The 19,535-nt window shown below is 49.8% G+C and overlaps 9 protein-coding genes across 9 annotated transcripts; 6 read left to right on the top strand and 3 right to left on the bottom strand.

Annotated features, from left to right (window-relative positions):
• Positions 1 to 332: 332 nt before the first annotated feature.
• EJ05DRAFT_498504 (uncharacterized protein) lies at positions 333 to 690 on the top strand (the record flags this gene model as incomplete). The annotated part of the gene is made up of 4 exons (XM_033746693.1): positions 333 to 347; positions 397 to 437; positions 487 to 555; positions 603 to 690. 4 exons carry the CDS (start codon positions 333 to 335, stop codon positions 688 to 690), a joined length of 213 nt encoding a protein of 70 aa, XP_033602994.1.
• A 448-nt stretch (positions 691 to 1,138) lies between these two features.
• EJ05DRAFT_498503 (mitochondrial pyruvate dehydrogenase kinase-like protein) lies at positions 1,139 to 2,599 on the top strand (the record flags this gene model as incomplete). The annotated part of the gene is made up of 2 exons (XM_033746692.1): positions 1,139 to 1,335; positions 1,393 to 2,599. The coding sequence occupies 2 exons, from the start codon at positions 1,139 to 1,141 to the stop codon at positions 2,597 to 2,599; spliced, it is 1,404 nt and encodes a 467-aa protein (XP_033602993.1).
• Positions 2,600 to 3,126: 527 nt separating this feature from the next.
• Positions 3,127 to 4,169, top strand: EJ05DRAFT_436044 (NAD(P)-binding protein; the record flags this gene model as incomplete). The annotated part of the gene is made up of 5 exons (XM_033741723.1): positions 3,127 to 3,376; positions 3,426 to 3,596; positions 3,644 to 3,674; positions 3,723 to 3,808; positions 3,862 to 4,169. 5 exons carry the CDS (start codon positions 3,127 to 3,129, stop codon positions 4,167 to 4,169), a joined length of 846 nt encoding a protein of 281 aa, XP_033602992.1.
• Positions 4,170 to 4,677: 508 nt separating this feature from the next.
• On the top strand, positions 4,678 to 6,131 carry EJ05DRAFT_288349 (phosphatases II). Its single transcript, XM_033740501.1, has 2 exons — positions 4,678 to 4,826; positions 4,876 to 6,131. Exon 2 carries the CDS (start codon positions 4,951 to 4,953, stop codon positions 5,833 to 5,835), a length of 885 nt encoding a protein of 294 aa, XP_033602991.1. The 5' UTR covers positions 4,678 to 4,826; positions 4,876 to 4,950; the 3' UTR covers positions 5,836 to 6,131.
• Positions 6,132 to 7,114: 983 nt separating this feature from the next.
• EJ05DRAFT_288286 (uncharacterized protein) lies at positions 7,115 to 9,946 on the top strand. Its single transcript, XM_033740500.1, has one exon. It carries the CDS (start codon positions 7,157 to 7,159, stop codon positions 9,485 to 9,487), a length of 2,331 nt encoding a protein of 776 aa, XP_033602990.1. The 5' UTR covers positions 7,115 to 7,156; the 3' UTR covers positions 9,488 to 9,946.
• An 8-nt stretch (positions 9,947 to 9,954) lies between these two features.
• On the bottom strand, positions 9,955 to 12,404 carry EJ05DRAFT_509064 (uncharacterized protein). The gene is made up of 2 exons (XM_033748068.1): positions 11,505 to 12,404; positions 9,955 to 11,426 (listed from the first exon to the last, which is right to left on the bottom strand). Exons 1-2 carry the CDS (start codon positions 12,070 to 12,072, stop codon positions 10,036 to 10,038), a joined length of 1,959 nt encoding a protein of 652 aa, XP_033602989.1. The 5' UTR covers positions 12,073 to 12,404; the 3' UTR covers positions 9,955 to 10,035.
• Positions 11,952 to 12,930, bottom strand: EJ05DRAFT_288262 (uncharacterized protein). The gene is made up of 2 exons (XM_033740499.1): positions 12,678 to 12,930; positions 11,952 to 12,616 (listed from the first exon to the last, which is right to left on the bottom strand). Exons 1-2 carry the CDS (start codon positions 12,748 to 12,750, stop codon positions 12,219 to 12,221), a joined length of 471 nt encoding a protein of 156 aa, XP_033602988.1. The 5' UTR covers positions 12,751 to 12,930; the 3' UTR covers positions 11,952 to 12,218.
• A 34-nt stretch (positions 12,931 to 12,964) lies between these two features.
• Positions 12,965 to 16,081, top strand: EJ05DRAFT_536628 (DUF663-domain-containing protein). The gene is made up of 2 exons (XM_033749327.1): positions 12,965 to 13,467; positions 13,522 to 16,081. Exons 1-2 carry the CDS (start codon positions 13,353 to 13,355, stop codon positions 15,858 to 15,860), a joined length of 2,454 nt encoding a protein of 817 aa, XP_033602987.1. The 5' UTR covers positions 12,965 to 13,352; the 3' UTR covers positions 15,861 to 16,081.
• A 421-nt stretch (positions 16,082 to 16,502) lies between these two features.
• On the bottom strand, positions 16,503 to 19,404 carry EJ05DRAFT_484255 (MCM-domain-containing protein; the record flags this gene model as incomplete). The annotated part of the gene is made up of 7 exons (XM_033745323.1): positions 16,503 to 18,554; positions 18,603 to 18,866; positions 18,918 to 19,011; positions 19,063 to 19,109; positions 19,160 to 19,211; positions 19,263 to 19,281; positions 19,332 to 19,404. The coding sequence occupies 7 exons, from the start codon at positions 19,402 to 19,404 to the stop codon at positions 16,503 to 16,505; spliced, it is 2,601 nt and encodes an 866-aa protein (XP_033602986.1).
• Between the last annotated feature and the right edge of the window lie 131 nt (positions 19,405 to 19,535).

Genomic DNA, 19,535 nt, shown 5'->3' with positions numbered 1-19,535 from the left:
ACTTCAGATTGTCAGACGAAGTAGATGTATTGGCCCACGAGCGTCCACTATTAGCTTAAGTACAGCCGAACTTGAAGCAAGGGTGCAGTTAGGAATGCAGCCAGCTGGAGCCTTCACTTCCCAGTCTTGCATTGCGGACCCCCCCTCCCAGCGCACGTCATTGCGTCACCTGCACTTGGTCGAGGGCTCCAGCTTGTTCCAACCACCCCAGGTCGGTTTGCATAAATACCCTCATACTGCGATACTTGTTCACCACGCTCCCGGTCCTCTTCAACAAATTCCCGATTCAGTCCACTCGTCATTTGTTCATTCGCCTTTCCACCATAGCAAGAATGCCTGTTATCAATGTGAGCTCTAGCCTTTATTGCTAGGTAACAAGTCTAACAGTGTTTGTAGGTGTCTCTCAAGGAGGGTCATTCTAAAGAGAAGCTTGAGGCGTATGTTCGGAACGCAGTAGCCGCTACTCATAAAGCTAACTCCCATCAGGGCCAAGCAGAGTATAACTGATCAAGGTGGAAAAATCACCAAGGAGTTTAAGTTAATCGATGGATTCACGTACGAGATATGTAACTATGGTATGGCACAGTATTGACATGCAATAGCGCCGAGATCCCAGATGATAAGCTGTCAACGCTGGAGTCTCACGAAGGTGTAGATGTCGAGAAGGATCAAGTTGTCACCACGCAGTAGAGCGATGCCCTGATGAATGCGCAAGAGTTTTAAGTACAACTCGACTGAGATTTATGAAAGGATGGTACCTATAGCTATTATAGCAGGCAGCCTGTTTGCAAATTCAAATGACGCTCCCAGATTTGGGTTGTCTCCATACCCATCATGTTGCGACTAACCCAAAGCAGCATGTGTGCCCTATACTGTCATACCAACGCGACGTCAAACTTCCACTGGCGGTAACTTCACGTCATGGCTGGGATGTCTCATGTGTCAGCATGAACAGTTGTCAAAGTGTATTTATCCGCTATATTTTGACTGGTTCAACTCTTATACACGTGATGTGGTCTTTACAACTTCTCAGTCAAGTCGCATTCATGCCAAGCTGCCCGTGGTGAGCCCGTGAGCTACCTAGGTCGTTACCAATCTCCTGGGCTGTCTTCCCTCCACCTTTTCACAAGATTCGACCATGTGGCAGGCCGCAAGTAGGGTATCGAGGTCGGTGTTAGAGAATGGAACCTGTGGTGCGCCCAAAACACGCCTTAAGAAATCAATTGGACACTGTCGCGCACGCGCTGCGATACATACGAGGACTGTCACCGACGCCGATATCGCACATCTCGCCGCGAAGCCTCTACATCCTTTGACGCTTGCGGACCTGGTCAAGTAAGATCACACTCTTCTCCTAGTCGTGGCGTGGAAGCTCACATGGCCACTGGGCAGACATGGTCGACCGCCATTACCAGCTGAAGCACTCTTCAAATCCGCGAATTTCACCCTCTCGATTCTGCCAGCACGTCTTGCGCACCGAATCCAGTCTCTACGGAATCTGCCCTTTATAGTCGTCGTCAACCCTCAAATATCCAAGATCCACGAGAATTATCTGCATTCGCTGTCCACACTGCTGCCATGGGCTGAGAAAGAGATCAGTACCCTGGAAGATGAGATACAATTCACGGAGGTGATGGCTGACCTGGTGCACACTCATGCTGATACAATCTCAATACTGGCACGGGGCTTTCTAGAGGCCCGGAAATATATATCCCCCAAAGATGTCACAAGATTTCTCGACGAGCACCTCCGTGCTCGAATTGGTACTCGTCTCATAGCAGAACAACACATTGCATTACATTTCTCATCACAACCACACCAAGATCTATCAGACGATGCTGATATTCACGCAGAATCAGGGTATATCGGTGTGATTGATACGAAGCTTTGCCCTGCTTCCATTGTTCGCCAGTGCGAATCAGTGGTGTCCGACATATGCGAGCTGAAATACGGCCTTCGACCATCGCTTGTAATCAACGGCGAGCCAGAATACACTTTCGCACATGTCCCTGTACACCTGGAATATATCATCACCGAGCTACTGAAGAACGCGTTTCGAGCGACTGTAGAACGAGGAAAGGAGCGCGAACCGGTCGAGGTGACCATTGCGCCATTGCCAGAAAATAACCTTTCAGACGCATCAAACAAGATGCTCAAAAATATCGATCAATGGAATGTGGACAAAGCTTCAAGATTGGCGTCTCATATTGTCGAGGAAGTGAACACCGGTGTCTCCGAGAATATCCGACCCCTGAAGCGATCTACACCAGGAGTGACTATTCGTATTCGTGATCATGGGGGTGGTATAACACCAGAGAATTATCAACATATCTGGGATTACAGCTTCACGACATTCACAGAAGATGAAGCCTCTTCGAGTCTTTCGATTGGTAGTGGACTGGAGGCTTTGAGCACAATATCCGGTGCCAGTGGCGATAATAAGAACAGCCTTGCTGGTCTTGGATATGGCCTTCCTTTAGGGAGAGCCTATGCGGAATACTTTGGAGGAGGTATCGCCGTGCAAAGCATGTGGGGATGGGGTACAGACGTTTATCTCAGCCTACGGGGTGTGGGAAGAGTTGAATGTGGTGACACGTGAGCATCTCAATCTATTTTGTCGTTCTTGGAAGATGTACCTTCTCACTATGAAGGCCCATCTCGTCAAAGCCAGTGTTCCAAGATGCAAGAATAAGGATCTCATACGTCATGTAAGCATCACGACCAGGACATCACAGTCCTCACCAACTTCGACAAATGGATGGAAGATCCTGAACACGAAAAATTGCTACGGTGACAATACCCTGAAATACTGTTCAGCAGAATGTACATGTGGCGCGGCGCGTTCGATGCAGCCTCAAATGTACATCGAACGGATAGCTCGGCTGCATAGCTCACGCTAACGAATGAATACCTCGATGGATCGCCCAAGGCACATCAGACTCGCCGTCCAGGGCCAGCATAGTTATGACGTATATATGGACATAATGGATGTTCTCGGCGATAACATCATAGTGTGGCGGCGTCTCGCAGCTTCTGAAAGATGTATATAAGGAAGTGCTGCCTGGCCCTCCAGCCATCGGACGTAGTCTACATTCAATATAATCAATCATATATCCCCTAAGCAACATGGGGAAAGTCTTCTTCATTACCGGCACCAGCACTGGCTTTGGTGCCGAACTGGCCAAGATCGCTCTGGAACGCGGGGACTCTGTAGTTGCTACAGCTCGCGATTCCTCGAAGCTAAAGTTTGACGGAGCCACTGAATCGAACTATCTTGCTGTCAATCTTGACGTAACCTCGAAAGATCAAATCGAGAATGCTTTCGACGCAGCTATCAACAAATTCCACACTATCGACGTGGTAGTCAACAATGCAGGTACTATTAGCCTTTCCCATATTTCTGACCTAAAACCTAAATATGCCAGGCTATGGACTGTCTGGAGAATTCGAGTCACTGAGTGAAAAGCAGATCAGAGCTCAAATGGAGGTCAACTTCTTCGGTCTTATCGATGTCACACGGAAAGCTCTTGAAGTTTTGAGGGCTCAGGGCACGGGCGGAAGGATTCAGCAGGTCACGTCCATCGGCGGCCAAGTTGGTATGTGTTTCACGCTGTATTTTGGTGCATTATGGTTAATGTTACAGGCGTGCCAACATTCTCTATCTATTGCGCAAGGTATGTGTATGAGGCACGAGTGTGACTTATGACTAACATCATCTTCAGTAAATGGGCGATTGAGGGCTTCACTGAGGCATTGTCCCTGGAACTGAAGCCGGAGTGGAACATCCACTTGACCTGTATAGAACCAGGTAAGATACCAGGTAATCCATCAACTTCCAGCCGAAGCTTACATTATCGAAAGGCGGTTTCCGAACCGATTGGGCCGGTCGAAGCATGCACTTTGGTGAGAACAAGAACCCAGCATACGACCACATCGACGCCAAAACAGCCATGGGCAAACGTAACGGTACTCAGGCGGGAGACCCATACAAAGCTGCCCTTGGATACTACGAGCTCGCTATGATGCAAGATCCGCCGTTGAGATGCATTCTTGGTACTGACGCATACGCCACCATCAACAAGAAACTCAAGACTTACGCCGAGAACGTCAAAAAGTATGAGAAGTTGAGCAACTCGACAGATGTTGATGGCTACAAGGCTCCGTCATAAATGACTGAACACGAACAATGTTGGAGTATGTTATATTTTTAATATGCATGTAAACCCTATTTATAGAGCGCTGGACGATGTATATAATATGTGTTACATAAGATCATAGTTGAGAGTACACAGTATAATGTAGTTCATGCTCAAAACATTTATCTAAGTGACCCTTTGTAATGGCAGGGCTCCATACACGCGCCATACCACAACGTACACGAAAAGGACCGAGTCGCAGCTATGGAGTACATTACTTATAACCGCCTTGAGCTACACGTGACATCGCGCGCACTACGCGTGTCCACAATCTATATCTATCATACTTGAAACACTAATGATCCTAGTATGAAATTACATTCATAAACCTCATATACTCTCAATAGAGCTTTCTATTTATGTAGATTAGTCATATCTAGAGATTTATGTCTATAAATTAGAGGTGAGTTCATTACAAGTGGGTGGATATGCCCCGCTTATCAAGGTCCTTGCGCGACCGGGAGGCTTGCGGTACGCGGGGAAGGCATGCACATTCTCACCTCGCAGGCATCAACTATAATTTGATGGCTAGGTACCACATGTCAACCTCGCCTTACCTCACTCTTCTTTGCACCGAATCTTCACTTGACCGCGCTCTTGTCGCTGTATGCAGCGGGTTGTGCCCGCTTTGTAGGTTCTGCTACATTGAAACGATTTGACGGTAAACTAAGTCATACAGTCGTACCCAGTGCCTTAGTGTCCAAGCTGCGCACTTCCTCCGGTTCGCGACCACTGCACTTATTTCCGAGGAACGATGAATTCAACATACGAAGAAAACGCTCTTTCGAATCAAATATCATCAGCACATAAGCGCACGTCCAGCTTTAGCTATCGTGTCCCAACACCTCCTCGCATAGTTATTCCCCCTCCCATCGTATCCACCGACTTTCGTGATCTCAGCATCGACCACATAGCACCCCAAGGTGACAGAGAACTTGATCTCAGCTTCTTAAACAATGTCGATTATGCCAAACTTACTCAAGACTCTCATACTCTGGAATGGACGTACGAGCGGAGGCGAGAGGCCCAGGCTATCCTACCATTTCTGTATCTTGGGCCTATGAGTAGGGCGAAGGACAAGGTCTTCTTGCAGAAGGAACAGATCACTATGATGGTAGCAGTACGTCCAAAACAATCTGGTCTGACGAACGCGGCGTTCACGGCGGCGAACGAACTGGGAGTCGAAATCGCAACCGTCGACGCGCCATCCCCGCAGGAACTCATTGCTGTATTTCCCACAGCTATAAAACGAATCAACATACATCTATATCAAGTATATCAGCGGTCGCTGGCGATGGAACCTCCGAAATTAGGCAAGGTCCTCATATTCTGCGAATCAGGAAACGACAAGTCAGCCGCCCTAGTTGCGGCGTATATCACCGAAATGTTCGATAAAATTACTCACATCAAAGCAATGCAAATATGTCAGGCTCAAAGATTCTGCGTCAACTTCGATGATACATCTAAACAGCTTCTACAAACATATCATGGCATCCTTACCGCTAAACGAAATGTCACGCAACCGGCCAATGGCAACGGATACCGCAAACAAAAACGCAACCTTGATCGCGACGAAGATGATACAGAGGCCATGGACCTTGAAAGATTTGATGGCAGGGTTTTTACTCCATATAGCTGACCCGCAGCGTGACATGAATATGCCCATCATAAAGAATCGACCTTAATGTCACAAGAGAAAGACGGGGGCATTTGGGGGCATTTAGTATACGGGAATAGCTTTAGGGGTGAGTCCACGGGAGTCCCTTTCTGGTCCAATAGATCCAATCTATGTTGAACATCAGAGTCACATTAGCGCCCAACGTCAGCTTCAAAGCGTCATGGTTCAAGGAAGTTCATGGGTGACCTGACGATGTGTGTGAAGGGCATGCAAGAGACAGAGCCTCGACTGAACACAAAGAACCACAGAACACACCTACGCCGACTCTAGGAAAGGTAACTTAGTTGTGGACACGATGGTAATACCTCGGATGATCTTATTGATCATGTTTATGTGCTCGGTATGTCAAGTGAATTAGATCTCATTATAATTCTTCTTCCTGTATTTGTGAAATATTGTGCGCCGCGTGCTTGCCACCGCACACTTAACCAAACGCACTATCCCAGATTCTTTCATCGTCAAACAACAGAGACAGTGCCCGAGTAAATTTTCTAAAGGACATCGTATTCTTTCTTCGATCAATCGTATTGTAGACAAAGCTAACATCCGCACGATGAGACTGCGCGGCCGCGACCAGATCCGCCTGCCGCAAAGATTTCAGGACCGTAGTGAAGTGGAGTCCAAAGACATTGTTCAGGTCCGTCACCCTCTTTCCCTAAATATCTTCTTCCACCAACCACCCGCAATTTTCTCATCTCACATTTCTCTGAGCTTCTCTAAACATCTCTCTGCAGTCAACCTCAAACGACCAACTCGAAGAAGCAATTGACAACATGGTGAAACGCGTCAGACATTCGACCATTGACAGTGACTCCGAGCCCGTTCCGCGTACGCGCTCAGCACGCCGGCCTTACAAGAAAAGAGCTTCTCGTGAGAAGCAACAGTCTGCAAGCGAACAGATTATCAAAAAGCCCACCCTGAAGCCAGCTGCCTTCCCTTCTCAGTATTTCCCAGATACTCGGCCACGTCCAGGCGAAATTCCAGGATGCAAACACAACATCTACAAGTTTATTGCAGACCGTGATCGTAGCCAAACAAAACAGTGGAAGGATAGCATGGTGAATATACTGACGCCACGCGTAAGAACACAATGGACCCTCGATATGGATGAAGGTGAGGCAGAGAAGTGGGACAATGATATGCGTTCAATGGAAGACAGTGATGAAGAAGGTCACACCGTGAAGAATCCAAGAAAGGTAATGATTACAATGTTATTTGAAAACGAGTTGTAGCTGACGTCACACAGGTCACTTTCAATGACCTCAGCATCAATGTACAAGCCATGATCATCAGAGAGATTGAGGAAGAAGCACAAATCTTGGTGAAACACAAGATATTTGAGCACAGCTACTATCCTTGTGAGGTTCTTTTAAACACTTCCAGAGCAGAGTGCATGAAGATTGTCATCGATCAAGGTGAGCAAGAGCCCACTGAAGAACAATACGCCCGTGCTCGAGCTGGAGAATACGTGGATCCAGAAGAGCCTACCTGTAAGGAGCTAGTGTGTGGGTACGGTTATCTTTTTACTGAAGAGCTTCCGCTCACCCTTCTTGGAGAATGGCTTCCAAAGGCCAAGATATGCGTGGCAGAACGAATTGCGTCACAGAAATCTCAAGAGGCCAAAATCTCATTGAAGGCGAAGCGTATTGAAGATGCAGCCAGAATTGCGGCGGATTCAAAACGCATAGAGGACGCCAACAGAAATTCAGCAGAATCTCAAGTATCTAGCGCAAAGCTGAACATTCCTTCGAAGTCCTCAGCTCTCGCCTTGGGGCATGGAACAAATCTTGAAGCTGACTGGGATCCTCCACCAGGAGGATTGACAGTGCTAGCTCGCCGAATGAGTGCGAAGTTCACCACCGAGAAGTTGGAACGCATGATCTCCGCTCTCGATAAAGAGGTTGCTAAGAAAAAGGCGATGGAGGGACACTCTCGAAATGAGCAACCAAAACTTTCCAGTACACCTCAACTCGATCCTCTCCAATGTCAGCAAAGTGTTAGTAGCCTTGCTCCGCCGCACGTCCGTGGATCCGTAGCTCCGGTCGCAAATATGGGCTCCAAGCCTCGTCCTACATCGACGCCTGTTGCAGACAAGGCATCGGCTTCAGTCCAGAGCGTCATCCATCGAAGCACCTCTAGTCTCTCTGGTACCACTTCTGCCATTATGTCGCCAGGACTCACGAATAAAGCAATGAGTATTAGCAGTCAAGAGTCCCCAAGACCGTCACAACAGATGTCCCCCACGTCAAGCATGAGTTCAACAGGCTGTATTGCTGCCCTCAACGCATCACAGTCAGGTCATACAACATCAGCGAACATGATTGCCTCCAAGTCAAAGTCCTTACACAATGCCACTAGTAATCAATCAGGCTCTAGCTCTGTTTCTAGCTCGATTATGAAGAGTACATCTGGCAAACTAGCATCATCCGTATCTGAAGATTCGCTGGGAAATCGACCCCCTCTCACATTGCCTCATACTTCGCAAGGAATTGCAACAGAGCTTGGCGAGACGGAAGAAGAGAAAAACACAGTCAGTGAAGCCGTTCTGGATGCAGAAACTCTTCGTATCGCTAGAAATTCGCACGTAGCTAGACTCGACTCTCTTGGTGTATCATTTCTAGGCCAACATACCGGCTCTGAGTGTCAAGTCTCGTCATTACCAGACATGACGCATTCAAAGTTGCATGGCCGAATTGAACCCATGACAAATCAGGCAACTGAAGTCCCAAGTCAAGTGGAATACCTTGCTGGAATCCATGCTTACGCTAGTAGCTCTTCACCGATGGAGCAATACGCACATACATCTGCGAATGAATACGTCAGCCCTGGAAAGCGATCCCAGGGCAATTCTTCGAAATCTCCGCAGGAATCTTGCATTAGCCCTCAAGAAGATCCGCCGTCGCTTTTAAGCTACAGCAGTTCTCTCTGTCCCCCTGAACATATCAATAATGTTGCGTATTGTGGTTTGTCAGTACATACGAACTCCAGGTTTATCACCAAGAAGACATCTAAAAGATCACGTGGATATGACACAGTGCATGGAGACCCCTTCGCGAATTCCCCACGATCATACCCCAGCCCTAATGGCTACAGTAACGTAGGAGGATATGGTAGCCCTGATCAAACAAATACTGGCTATCCGACGAACGCATCCGGGGCACTCACCAGTCCGTATTACACGCAACACAACACACAATCCGCTACAACCGGCCCTAACGAAGCACGTTCTTATCCTTTAGATATGCAACACGCGCATTCGTCAGAGCATTCATACTGTCCCATGACAGGTGCCACTCAACCAACCTCTCTCCCAACCTCTGATTCTTACCCAAGTCACCCCAATGCTCAGACGCCCCGTTCCCTCTCAGAAGAATCCCTGGAGCGAAGAAAGAACCTTGCCAAGTACAATGAGCAGCAAGCATCCGACAAGCAGAAAAGGGTCCCGGAACTGGTCGCTGGTATGGGTTTCAGGGCTCATAAGAGGCTATCACTGTCCAATGGTTCGCAGCAGAAAATTGCTTCGCCTGTTAAGACTGGCGCTGTGAGTGGTAAGAAGAGGAAAAGCGACGAGGGCTTGAATGGGGGTGAGGCTTTGAAGAAGACGAAGTACTGAAGCCGTTGTGTGCATGGCGTCTTAGTCGTGGGACAGCAGAGTTTGGACGTAATGTCTCGTTTCGAGAAGCACAAAATGCGAACCGCCTTCCTTGGAAGCAGTAAGTAGGTACGGTCGCTAGGAAGACCTTATGATGGTTTTATATGGCATGCTTCCGGGGATGCCAATGGAAAACATGTTTTCGAGCCAGTCTCATTGTTTCGAATGAGTCTGCTCATTCACGTGGTTCATTGAAGTCGGTCGAAACAGCTTGCGTCAATTGATATGTTTTTTAGTTTGAGTCTGGAGACGTAGCAGCGATTGATAGCGCTGTGAAAATGGACGGACATGTCAAGTCCTTGATTCGGCGGTATAGGCTCTGTTTAACAGAGCCCATTCAGGTGTGCTAGAGCACACATCGATGTACATGATATGGTAGAGGTAGATTGGGCTTTAAAAATAGTATACGATGTTCCTAATAGCTTATTGAATGTAACTTGTTTTCATTTCACTAATGTATACGCTACTCCATAATCTCATTCAATTCGTTATCACATAATTCTATACACTCACTTTGTCTCCTCAACTGGACCCCTCACCCCCATCTCCGGGTCCCCGCGTCCCGGCACCAAACCCATCCCTCCAGCTGCGAGTCTCACCCTCATATCTCCAACCCTCCGCATCAGCCTCCCTGGAATTAGCGTCCCTGTTTTGACCAACTCCTCTCGTGGCACCCATGTGCCATCGCGCTCCCACACTTCACACTTTGTTCTGAAGTTCAGCGTCGGATACAGGCTCAGATACCCGACCTCTCGTTCGCTTCTAACCAACAACGCCCAAATCAACATACCAAAACAGAACACGAGACTGAGAGCCGATAGGGCCACATAGGCGAGCAGTGTAGTGCGACTTACATGGATGTCGTATGCCATGACAGACGGATAGATTGGCGTATCACGGTCCGCTTCGGGAAACATAGACATAATCGCCGCGCCGGCAGCGGTGCTGTTGTCAAAACCAAGTGTACGCAGCTCTGCAAAGTCTTTTGCTTGGCAGTGGTATATCGGTAGCGAGAGCAAGCTCTGCAGTCCACCCACAGCACGGCTTTCCGCAGCCGGATCATCCTTGGCAAGCGAGTTGAGGCCGTGGAACCACCACCATACATACAGCGGCAGCACAGGTCTGTTGTCTTCGATCTCGAGGAATGAGAGCACGAGGTGGAAGAACGACTCCGGGTCGACAGGGTTGAAGACGACGTCGAACGCGGACAGGAGGTCCGGCGCAAGTACCTGGGTCTGCTGGGCCGGACTTGTTGCGGAGAATTCGTAGGACAGGATCGTGCCGTTGAGACGCGAATACGCGACTGTCGCGGGCCGCAGGGACACGCGCAAGGACGTCTTCCAGCCCGCCTCGAGCATCCAGCTACGGTTCGTCAGACAATCGCCATTGCCCGCCTTGAGCCCGTCGCAAAGGACGAGTTTGGCTTGCAGGAGGCCTGCGGCATCGTTTTTGATGCATAGCGCAAACGCGCCAATGTTGACACCCCAGTATTTACATTCTGTGTCGTGGTCGTACGTCCAGTCGTGCGCGCCATGTAGAAAGTCGAAAATAAAGCCCGATTGGTCGACGGCCATGAAGGAGTCTGCCTTTTGGCTGTTTTCGTCGGAGAGCAGCCATGCGGCATAGTTCTCGATGCCACCGGGGACGTAGTAGGTCTGTTCGCAGGTGTGGGCTGCGGAGCCGGTAAAGGAGGCGGTGCATGCATCGACGGCGTTGGAGGTGGGGACCTCGATGGCGCGGGTGGTGTCGAGGAGAAACTCTGAGAAGCGAGTTGCAAAGAGCAGATCGGTCATGGGTGCCCAGACGGCGGCGAGCGAGGCGTTAAAGGTGCCGATGCCGTAGCCCATCATCATCTCGTCTTCATGGACGGGCCTGAAGATCTTGGTCGTTTCTACGTTACCTGCGGGGAGTTAGTTCGTGATGGCGTGCATTGGGCGAGGCTGGATACGAGAGGCGCCCCTCCTGGAGGAATACTCACTCATAATCAACACGTTGAGGATGGGAACCATTACGATGGCCGTTATGCGGAGGAGTGACCAGCCACGAGTTACGGCGTGCTTTACGCCGTATGAGACCATGATGGCTAGGAGGCCTGACATGCCAGTGCCTGCTTCGAGGGCTAGGTAGTCTGTGAGGCGAAACCCAGTGGTGTGGTGTCTTCGGGTGACGAGTATGAATTGTAGTTTCTCGAATGCACCTGCAATTGCTGCTGCCAACGTCACTCCTGCTATCTCAGACAGGACTCTCAGAACCAAGATGGTGTTACTCGGCGAGCTTCCGATGAAACTGATTTTTGACATGAAAGAATTACTCGAAGCGTAGATTGACGTCAGAGCTAGAAATACCAACGCAAGTATTGACGATATCCATGATAGAGAAACCCATCTTAGCAGCTGCGCTTGTGGATTTCGAGTTCTCGGTGGATTATCAAAACCGCCTTGGCTGGCAGTTCGACTCCTCTTCATTAACTTTCCTGTTGGGCTGCGTATTTCGGTGAAGGATGTGTGGAAGGTCTTGTTGCTCGTTCTGTTGCTATCAGTCTCCATGATCGTGTAATTATCAGCCTAAAAGCCGATACGTAGTAGAGTTATAGCATAGATAACAGTGTCTAAGGTTGGGTGTATCCAAGTTGGAATCCGTGGACCCAAACCACTGGGTAGAGGGAAGTAGGTCGCTCAGAATGACGCTGACTCTATATTGGGCAACTGGAACACTCAAGCAGTACAGAAGAGGCTATCGATTGTACTAGCAGACCAACCTTGCAAAAGCTGAGTATTCTGTAGCATTGTGCCTGGAATGCCCCTGTAACATGTTGTATAGAGCAAAATCGCAGGGTGGGATGAGGCCGGCCGATTACAATCAATGGGCTGCTTCTATGACCAAACAGTACAGAAATGCCACGAGAAAAGCCCTTGTCAAACATCGGAGACCGGACAAGATTAATCGAGGTTTTCAGCCCCAGCGTTGTAACCCCACGCCAGTGACGATGATTGGAAGTGGAAGACTTGGCTGCATTTAAAGGATCCCTGGTATTATCCAGTTCAAACTTGACGGACGAACATGCAACCGATGAAGCCACCGCAATACTGCCTGTACGCAAGGGTCAGTATGCTCAGTGGCGCTCAATACGAGAAGTGACATGGGTACCGACGAACAGCGCCTCGCGAGTGGATCGGAAGTGGGGGGGCCACTGGCAGTCTCGATTCAGACGATATTTCATACATATAAGCATGGGTTTAACATCGAGAGATGTGGTGATCTAAAAGAGGGTGATGACTGTGTATGAAGCGTTGACATGAGGCTTCATATGAGAGGTGTAGTGAGCATGAAGGTCCCTTGGCGAAGGTCCAAGATGCCAAGCATATAAGCGATCTCCCTGAAGTCAGTGTTCTATTCCTAGTCTGGATCTCTTGTCTTCACATATCATCTGCGACTATACTTCTAGATATGTATAAAGATCTTATGGTTTAAGCAAGCATGTACGATATATATTTATAGCGTGTTTGACATTTTTGAGATTCGCCGAGGTCCGTTTGACGTTGGGTCCGCTGCTCGGGAGGCGGGAGAAAAACGGACTAATACAAGCTAACCAGAACAGGCTCTAGTGGTTGCTCGGAACCATTGCAGCCTAAGGCAAATAATATCCCACATCCACCTGAGGCAAAACCCTGGATTGCTTATCGATAAAAATTTCCCCCACCAGATAATTTTGGTGAAGCCGACCACGACATCACAGCCACTATCCCAGTCGTTGCTTGAGGCCAAGAGTCTCGTGTTGGGCAGTGTGGCTTCCTCCATACCTTTTAGATTCAAAGTGCCAGACAAGATGGCTCCAATCGCCGTGCAGCAGTCACACCACCATCGCAGCACTACGAAATCAGTCCAGAAGGCTTTCAAATCGCGGCATGCTTCCAAAGGCGCGTTAAAGGAGCGCTCGAAGGGTAAGGTCGAACCATATGGAGCTTATATGTGTCAGCTATGCTAATTCAAGCCAGGCAAGGTTGAGGTCTTTGAAAAAGGTGTGCGCCGGACACCTCACCAGCAGATCATGTCCAAACTAGACCGCCGGAATCAAGCAAAGCAGAAACGTCTAGTGAACAACCAAGAGCATACCAAGGCCATAAGTGTATTCTCAGGAAGAGATGGGGCCCCAAGAGTGGTAGCTCTAGTTCCCCTGGCCGAGGACGTGTCCGCCTCTGCTACAGTCAAGAGCTTGAATGGTAGCCTGGATATCGAAGACGAGGTTCCTGAGTATGGTAGTCTGCGCACATCAGTCGACCGATTCAAGCAAAATATACAGTATATCATTCCACAAAGAGAGCTCTTTGCAGTCTTGGACGCCTGCCGGACTGCAGACTTTGTTGTCTTCATCTTGTCTGCGGAGCAAGAGGTAGACAGCTATGGTGAGCTTTTGATCCGTAGTGTGGAAACTCAGGGTGTTTCAAACTGCATTGCTGTTGCTCAAGGTCTTGGTGCAATAGAACCTACTAAGAAACGAGCTCAGACCGTCGCCTCCCTCAAGTCTTATATCACACATTTCTTACCTACTATCGAAAAAGTACACTCGTTAGAAGCATCACAAGAATGCCTCAATGTTGTTCGTTCTTTATGCACAACAGTACCAAAAGGAATACGATGGAGGGAGGACAGGTCATGGATAGCCGTGGAGGATGTACAGTGGCCATCAGGCAAGGGAGCTCTTACCAGCGAAGAACCGAAAGGAGAAGTGATAATTACAGGCGTGGTAAGGGGGAAAGGCCTGAAAGCAGACCGATTAGTCCAAGTCGGCGACTGGGGCGATTTCCAAATTGATCGTATTGTCGCTGCGCCTCTGGACACCAAGAAGAAGACGACGACGAAGGACAGCGCCATGGCGGTAGATTCTGAAGCCATAGACAACGTATTGGAGCGACCGAGCGAGGACCAGGATGACTTGGATGAACTTGCACCGGAAGAGGTCGTGATGGAAGATGTTCTAGCAGAGAACTTTGCGATGTCGACGATGTCCTCGGTACGAAAGGGAGTATTGCTCGACGATCATCATTACTTCGACGAAGACGAGGGTCAAGCACCAGTGAAAGCCAAACGGTTACCAAGAGGAACTTCAAAGTACCAATCGGCGTGGTTCCTAGACAACATATCGGATTCTGGTTCGGACATGGAAGATGTCGACGAAGACATGCCTGACGATGCTGTCACAGTAGCGGGCGCTCCAGACCCAGCTGACGGCATAGATCCTATGGACTTTGATGGAACTATGCGTGACCCGACCGAGGCTGGACCTTCAGAATACCCAGCTTCAGAGATGTTCTTGGATCCAGCTCCTGAGGACGAAAAAGACCAGCTCGATGCATATCGCCAGCAACGAAAGAACGAAGAGGGTGATGATCTCGAATTTCCTGACGAAATCGAGCTCCACCCGAACGTCCTTGCCCGTGAGCGTCTCGCCCGCTACCGTGGTCTTAAGAGTCTCAAGACTAGTACATGGGAAACCCAAGGAGATAAACCCCATGAACCTGCCGAATGGGCACGCTTACTGGAGGTTCAAGACTACAGAGGTGCCAAGAATCGTGTACTTCGGGAGACGCTCCTTGGCGGAGTCCAGCCTGGTACTCGTGTAGCTGTTCATCTGCGTGACGTACCCTTATCCCTCCAGGCTAAATATGACCCGACTCGGCCACTTGGTCTATTCTCTCTGCTGCGCCACGAACATAAGCGCACAGCATGTAATTACAGTATCACGCTCAGCCCGGAGCACGACGGTCCCCTGAGGTCCAAGTCCGAACTCATCGCCCAGTGTGGACCACGCAGATTCGTCATCAACCCCCTGTTTTCGCATGCAGGCAACACGCCAAACGACGTGCACAAATTCGAGCGGTTCATCCATCCAGGTCGAAGTTCTGTCGCATCGTTCACAGGACCCTTGACGTGGGGTGCGGTCCCAGTAATATACTTCACACGCACACCATCCTCTTCGCTAGAATCTATCATTTCTCCTTTCTCTCTCATCGCCACCGGGTCATCTCTCGCGCCCTCGACCTCACGCGTCGTTGCGAAACGCATCATCCTCACTGGTCATCCATACAAGATTCATAAGCGCCTCGTCACAGTGCGCTACATGTTTTTCAATGATCAAGATATAGCCTGGTTCAAGGCACTGCAGCTCTGGACGAAACGAGGCCGGAGTGGGTATATCAAGGAGAGTTTGGGCACGCATGGGTACTTCAAAGCCACATTTGATGGCAAGATTAACCCGCTAGATGCTGTGGCAATGAGTTTGTACAAGCGTGTGTGGCCGCGCGCTGCGAAGGCGCTGGAGATGGGTCAGGCTTGAACGTCATGACTGGTATGAGCATCGCAAAAATGAGTGATGGTGTTAGGTATTATACAGACGCAAATTCAGCGAACAATGATTCACTCCACTTGCATGACGTTGTTGGATCTAGCTATCTACACTGAAGAACTTGCACGCTTGCCTTTATTTATTCCCATAAAATATAACGCTGTTTGAAGAAGGTGTCATCAATGCCCTACACCAGAAAACCCACAGTTGTCCTGTCGAGAACCACAACGTTGAATAAGCCTCAAGAAGCCCAACACCGAAATCCGATAATTCATGACTATGACGAATCGCACGACATGACATATAGTCATAAATGGCATAAAGACTGACCTATTGTCTCAATACGAAAAAAGGGGGTGTGAATTCTGAGGAGCCTTGCGATGGCTATACAACATGACCATCTTGCACCGCTTACACAGAAAGTAATGCAAAATCTTCCACTGCCGATACCCTCTTTCCCTTGAGAAGAAGACAGATGCGTTGACAAGCAAATCCATTCCCACACCGACCCAGCATGACAAAAAGGAGACGCCCGCAAAACACCACAAATGCAACGATGCCATATACCATACCATACCATACCACACCACACCCCAACCCAACCCCCCCTTCCATCAAACCCACAAGAAGCCTCTAAATCTTATAAACCACACCATCCGAATACATAATCTTATTCCGCGCACTCAACTCACACAACGCAGCCTCGACCTCATCCGCCCCAAACGCCCTCGCCCTGCCCACACGCCCATTAACCGCCGCCAGCACAGCCGCGCGATCCGCCGCGTCGTCTGCGAACAGCGCGCCGTCAATCAGCGAGCCTAGCGTCGACTGGAACAAAGTCAGTCGCGCCGGAGCGATGGACTGTGATGCGGCTTGGCTGTCTTCTGATTGGGAGGGCAGGAGTTGTGATGCGGGCATGCTGGATGCGGGCGAGAGCTGCGACGAGGATGCGGCGGCGGTGCTGCGGCCTGTGCGCGTGCGTTGTGTTTTGGGTGTTGTGCGGTATAGTTCGTCGTCGTCGTCGTCGTCGTCGTCCTCGGTGGCGGCAGCGTCGTTTGGTGCTGAGGTACTGGGGCCGCCGCGTCGTGTGCGTGGGCCTGCGGTTCGGCGTGGGGTGGATGTCGGACGGGTGTTCTGCGTGTCGTCTGCGTCGTCGTCATCCGAGTCGTCGGAATCGGTTGACATGGCGTCGTCCATGCGGGAGATCTTCCTGCGCTTGCGGCGCTCGTCTTCGACGACTTCTTTGAAGAGGGCGAAGCGTAGGATGCCTTCTGCGACTTTGGCGTCTTTTTCGTCGACGCGGTTGGACAGGCGCGATTTGGCGTGTGCGGTGGCGAGACGGATGAGGGTTTCGAGCGTACGCGCCGTCATGGGACTTGTGCGGCGCTGGTTGCCCTCCAGCTCATCGTTCCGGAGCGCAGAGTACGTTGTGACGATATGGTCCGCCGCGCCCTTTGTCAAGATGGGCTTTATGCGGTTCTTTGCATATTGGATGTATTTCTTTATAAAGGGGATGCTGAGGACCTCAGTCTTCTTGGCAGCACCACGACCGACGCGCACGGTGACACCAGAGTGTAGGACAGGGTTGAATCTTTCGTAGACTTCAGTCGGTTTGTTCGGGTCTGCCTCTTCCTGAAGGCCGACACCGAGCATCTGCGCGCCATCCTCGCGGACCGGGGCGCCCTCTTCTGTACCAGGTTGTCGGTACTGGTGCATGTGCAGAACGTGCTCGGAAATCATACGGTCACGGCGATCTTCAATATCGTCGGTGACAACGAAGAGGAGATCGAAACGGGAGAGAAGGGAGTCGGGGAGGGCAATGTTGCGGTGGGGGTCCTTGTGAGTGTCGTATTGACCGTAGATGGGGTTGGCTGCTGCGATGACACTGCATCGTGCGTTGAGACTGGTGTGGATACCGGCTTTAGCGATTGTGACTGTTTGTTGTTCCATGACTTCGTGGATGGCAACACGATCGACGTCGCTCATCTTGTCGAATTCGTCGATACAGACGACACCACGATCTGCTAGAACCATAGCACCAGCTTCTAGTCTGCGCTCTCCGGTTTCCTTGTCAGAAGTAACGGCTGCCGTAAGACCAACACCTGAGGAACCGCGTCCAGTAGTTGCAATAGCGAGAGGAGCTGTATTAAGCACGAACCGAAGAAGCTGAGATTTGGCAGTAGACGGATCACCGACCATAAGGATGTTGATGTCACCCCTCAAATGTGTACCGTTCTCCAAATTCTTCTCCATACCACCCAGCAACATCAGCAGGATTGCCTTTTTGATGTAATCATGCCCAAATATACTTGGTGCTAGCGATTGCGAAAGTAGATCAAACACCCTCTTCTGTTTTGAGATCTTGTTGATATTGCGAATGTCGGTGTCAGTAATAGTAGCTTGCGCAATCCCTCCGCCTGATTTCGACGAGAGCAGGATAACGTTATTGGCCATGATTATTGTGCGAAAGGTTGAGCTGCCTGCACCGGCATTTCTATTACCCAGAGACCTGAAGATACCAACAAGCTGGATTCTGTCTCCTGGCTTCACCTTGTCTACCAGGTCATCGTCCATAATGACATCAACGCCACGAGGCAATTGACCAGCTGGCGCACGCTCAGGCATTTCTTGGATCGATATTGTTTGGTGGTCTCTGTATGTGCAGTAGCCGTATTCAGTGATGAGCTGAAGATGTCAATGTTCATCTGATACATATGAAGAGTCTTGACATACTGCATTGCCCTCGTCGTCTTCTGTTGGGTACACACTCGTACTCGTGACTCCACCTGCCGTCATAGTCTGATCTCGATATTCCCTTTGATGGAAGGTGCCTTTCGCCTCGTTCCAGTGCACACTCTTGACAACCTTCGGTCGGACGAGGGAGCACTTTGTGACGATACCCTCTAGTGATACCATGTGGTTGAGGTGATTCGAGCTGAGTGTCCGTGGGTTGCACGAGAACTCCCCGAAGCTGCCAATATATGCGCAGTAGAACATCTGTCTCCAGTAAGCGCTCACCCTCTAGGATAAGGGATGCAAAAGACAAACCATCTCAGTGTCGATATCCGTCCGAATTGTCGCAACTACGTTCTTGAGTGCCTGGTCGAATGCTTGCGACCAATCGAATGGGCTATTGAGAAGCCTGCTACCTGTCAACAAAGCTGATCTCGAAACCACAACTGACGTCTCTTACCCATCTGATATCTCCCTGTTATGCGTGCGAATCTCATCCAAGCTAACCTTCTCTACGTCAGCTTCTTCCCTTCTTCCATTTCTTTCGCAGATCTCACAATGAGTCTCCTGGTATTCCGATTCAGCATGAGCACGATATCGGCACGGTAGCTGTACGGTCGTTAGCGCATAGCCAGGAGATATCGCTGTCGCAATTCGCACCTGCGGGCACGCGGATCATCTGCCGATCTGTCAGCCGAATACTCTCTTAATTCTCATATATTCACTTACTGGGATCCAGAAACTCTTCGGCGAGCCTTATGCGATCGCGCACGGCTTCGTCGCGAAGCTGAGTTTCGTCCATTGCGGTCGGCTATAGGATGTAGATACTCGAGACAAGAATCTCTTTCGCGCGCACAATGTCGACTTGGCGGACAGTTATGGCTGCTGGAGTGTTGCGGGGGAATAATGTACAATGAGTGTGTTGACGATGTT

This window comes from Pseudovirgaria hyperparasitica (genome assembly GCF_010093815.1).
Source record: "Pseudovirgaria hyperparasitica strain CBS 121739 unplaced genomic scaffold EJ05scaffold_4, whole genome shotgun sequence".
In the NCBI taxonomy this organism is placed as follows: Eukaryota; Fungi; Ascomycota; class Dothideomycetes; order Acrospermales; family Acrospermaceae; genus Pseudovirgaria; species Pseudovirgaria hyperparasitica.
The sequence above is the reverse complement of the archived record's forward strand: the minus strand, read 5'-3'. Positions and strand labels throughout refer to the sequence as shown.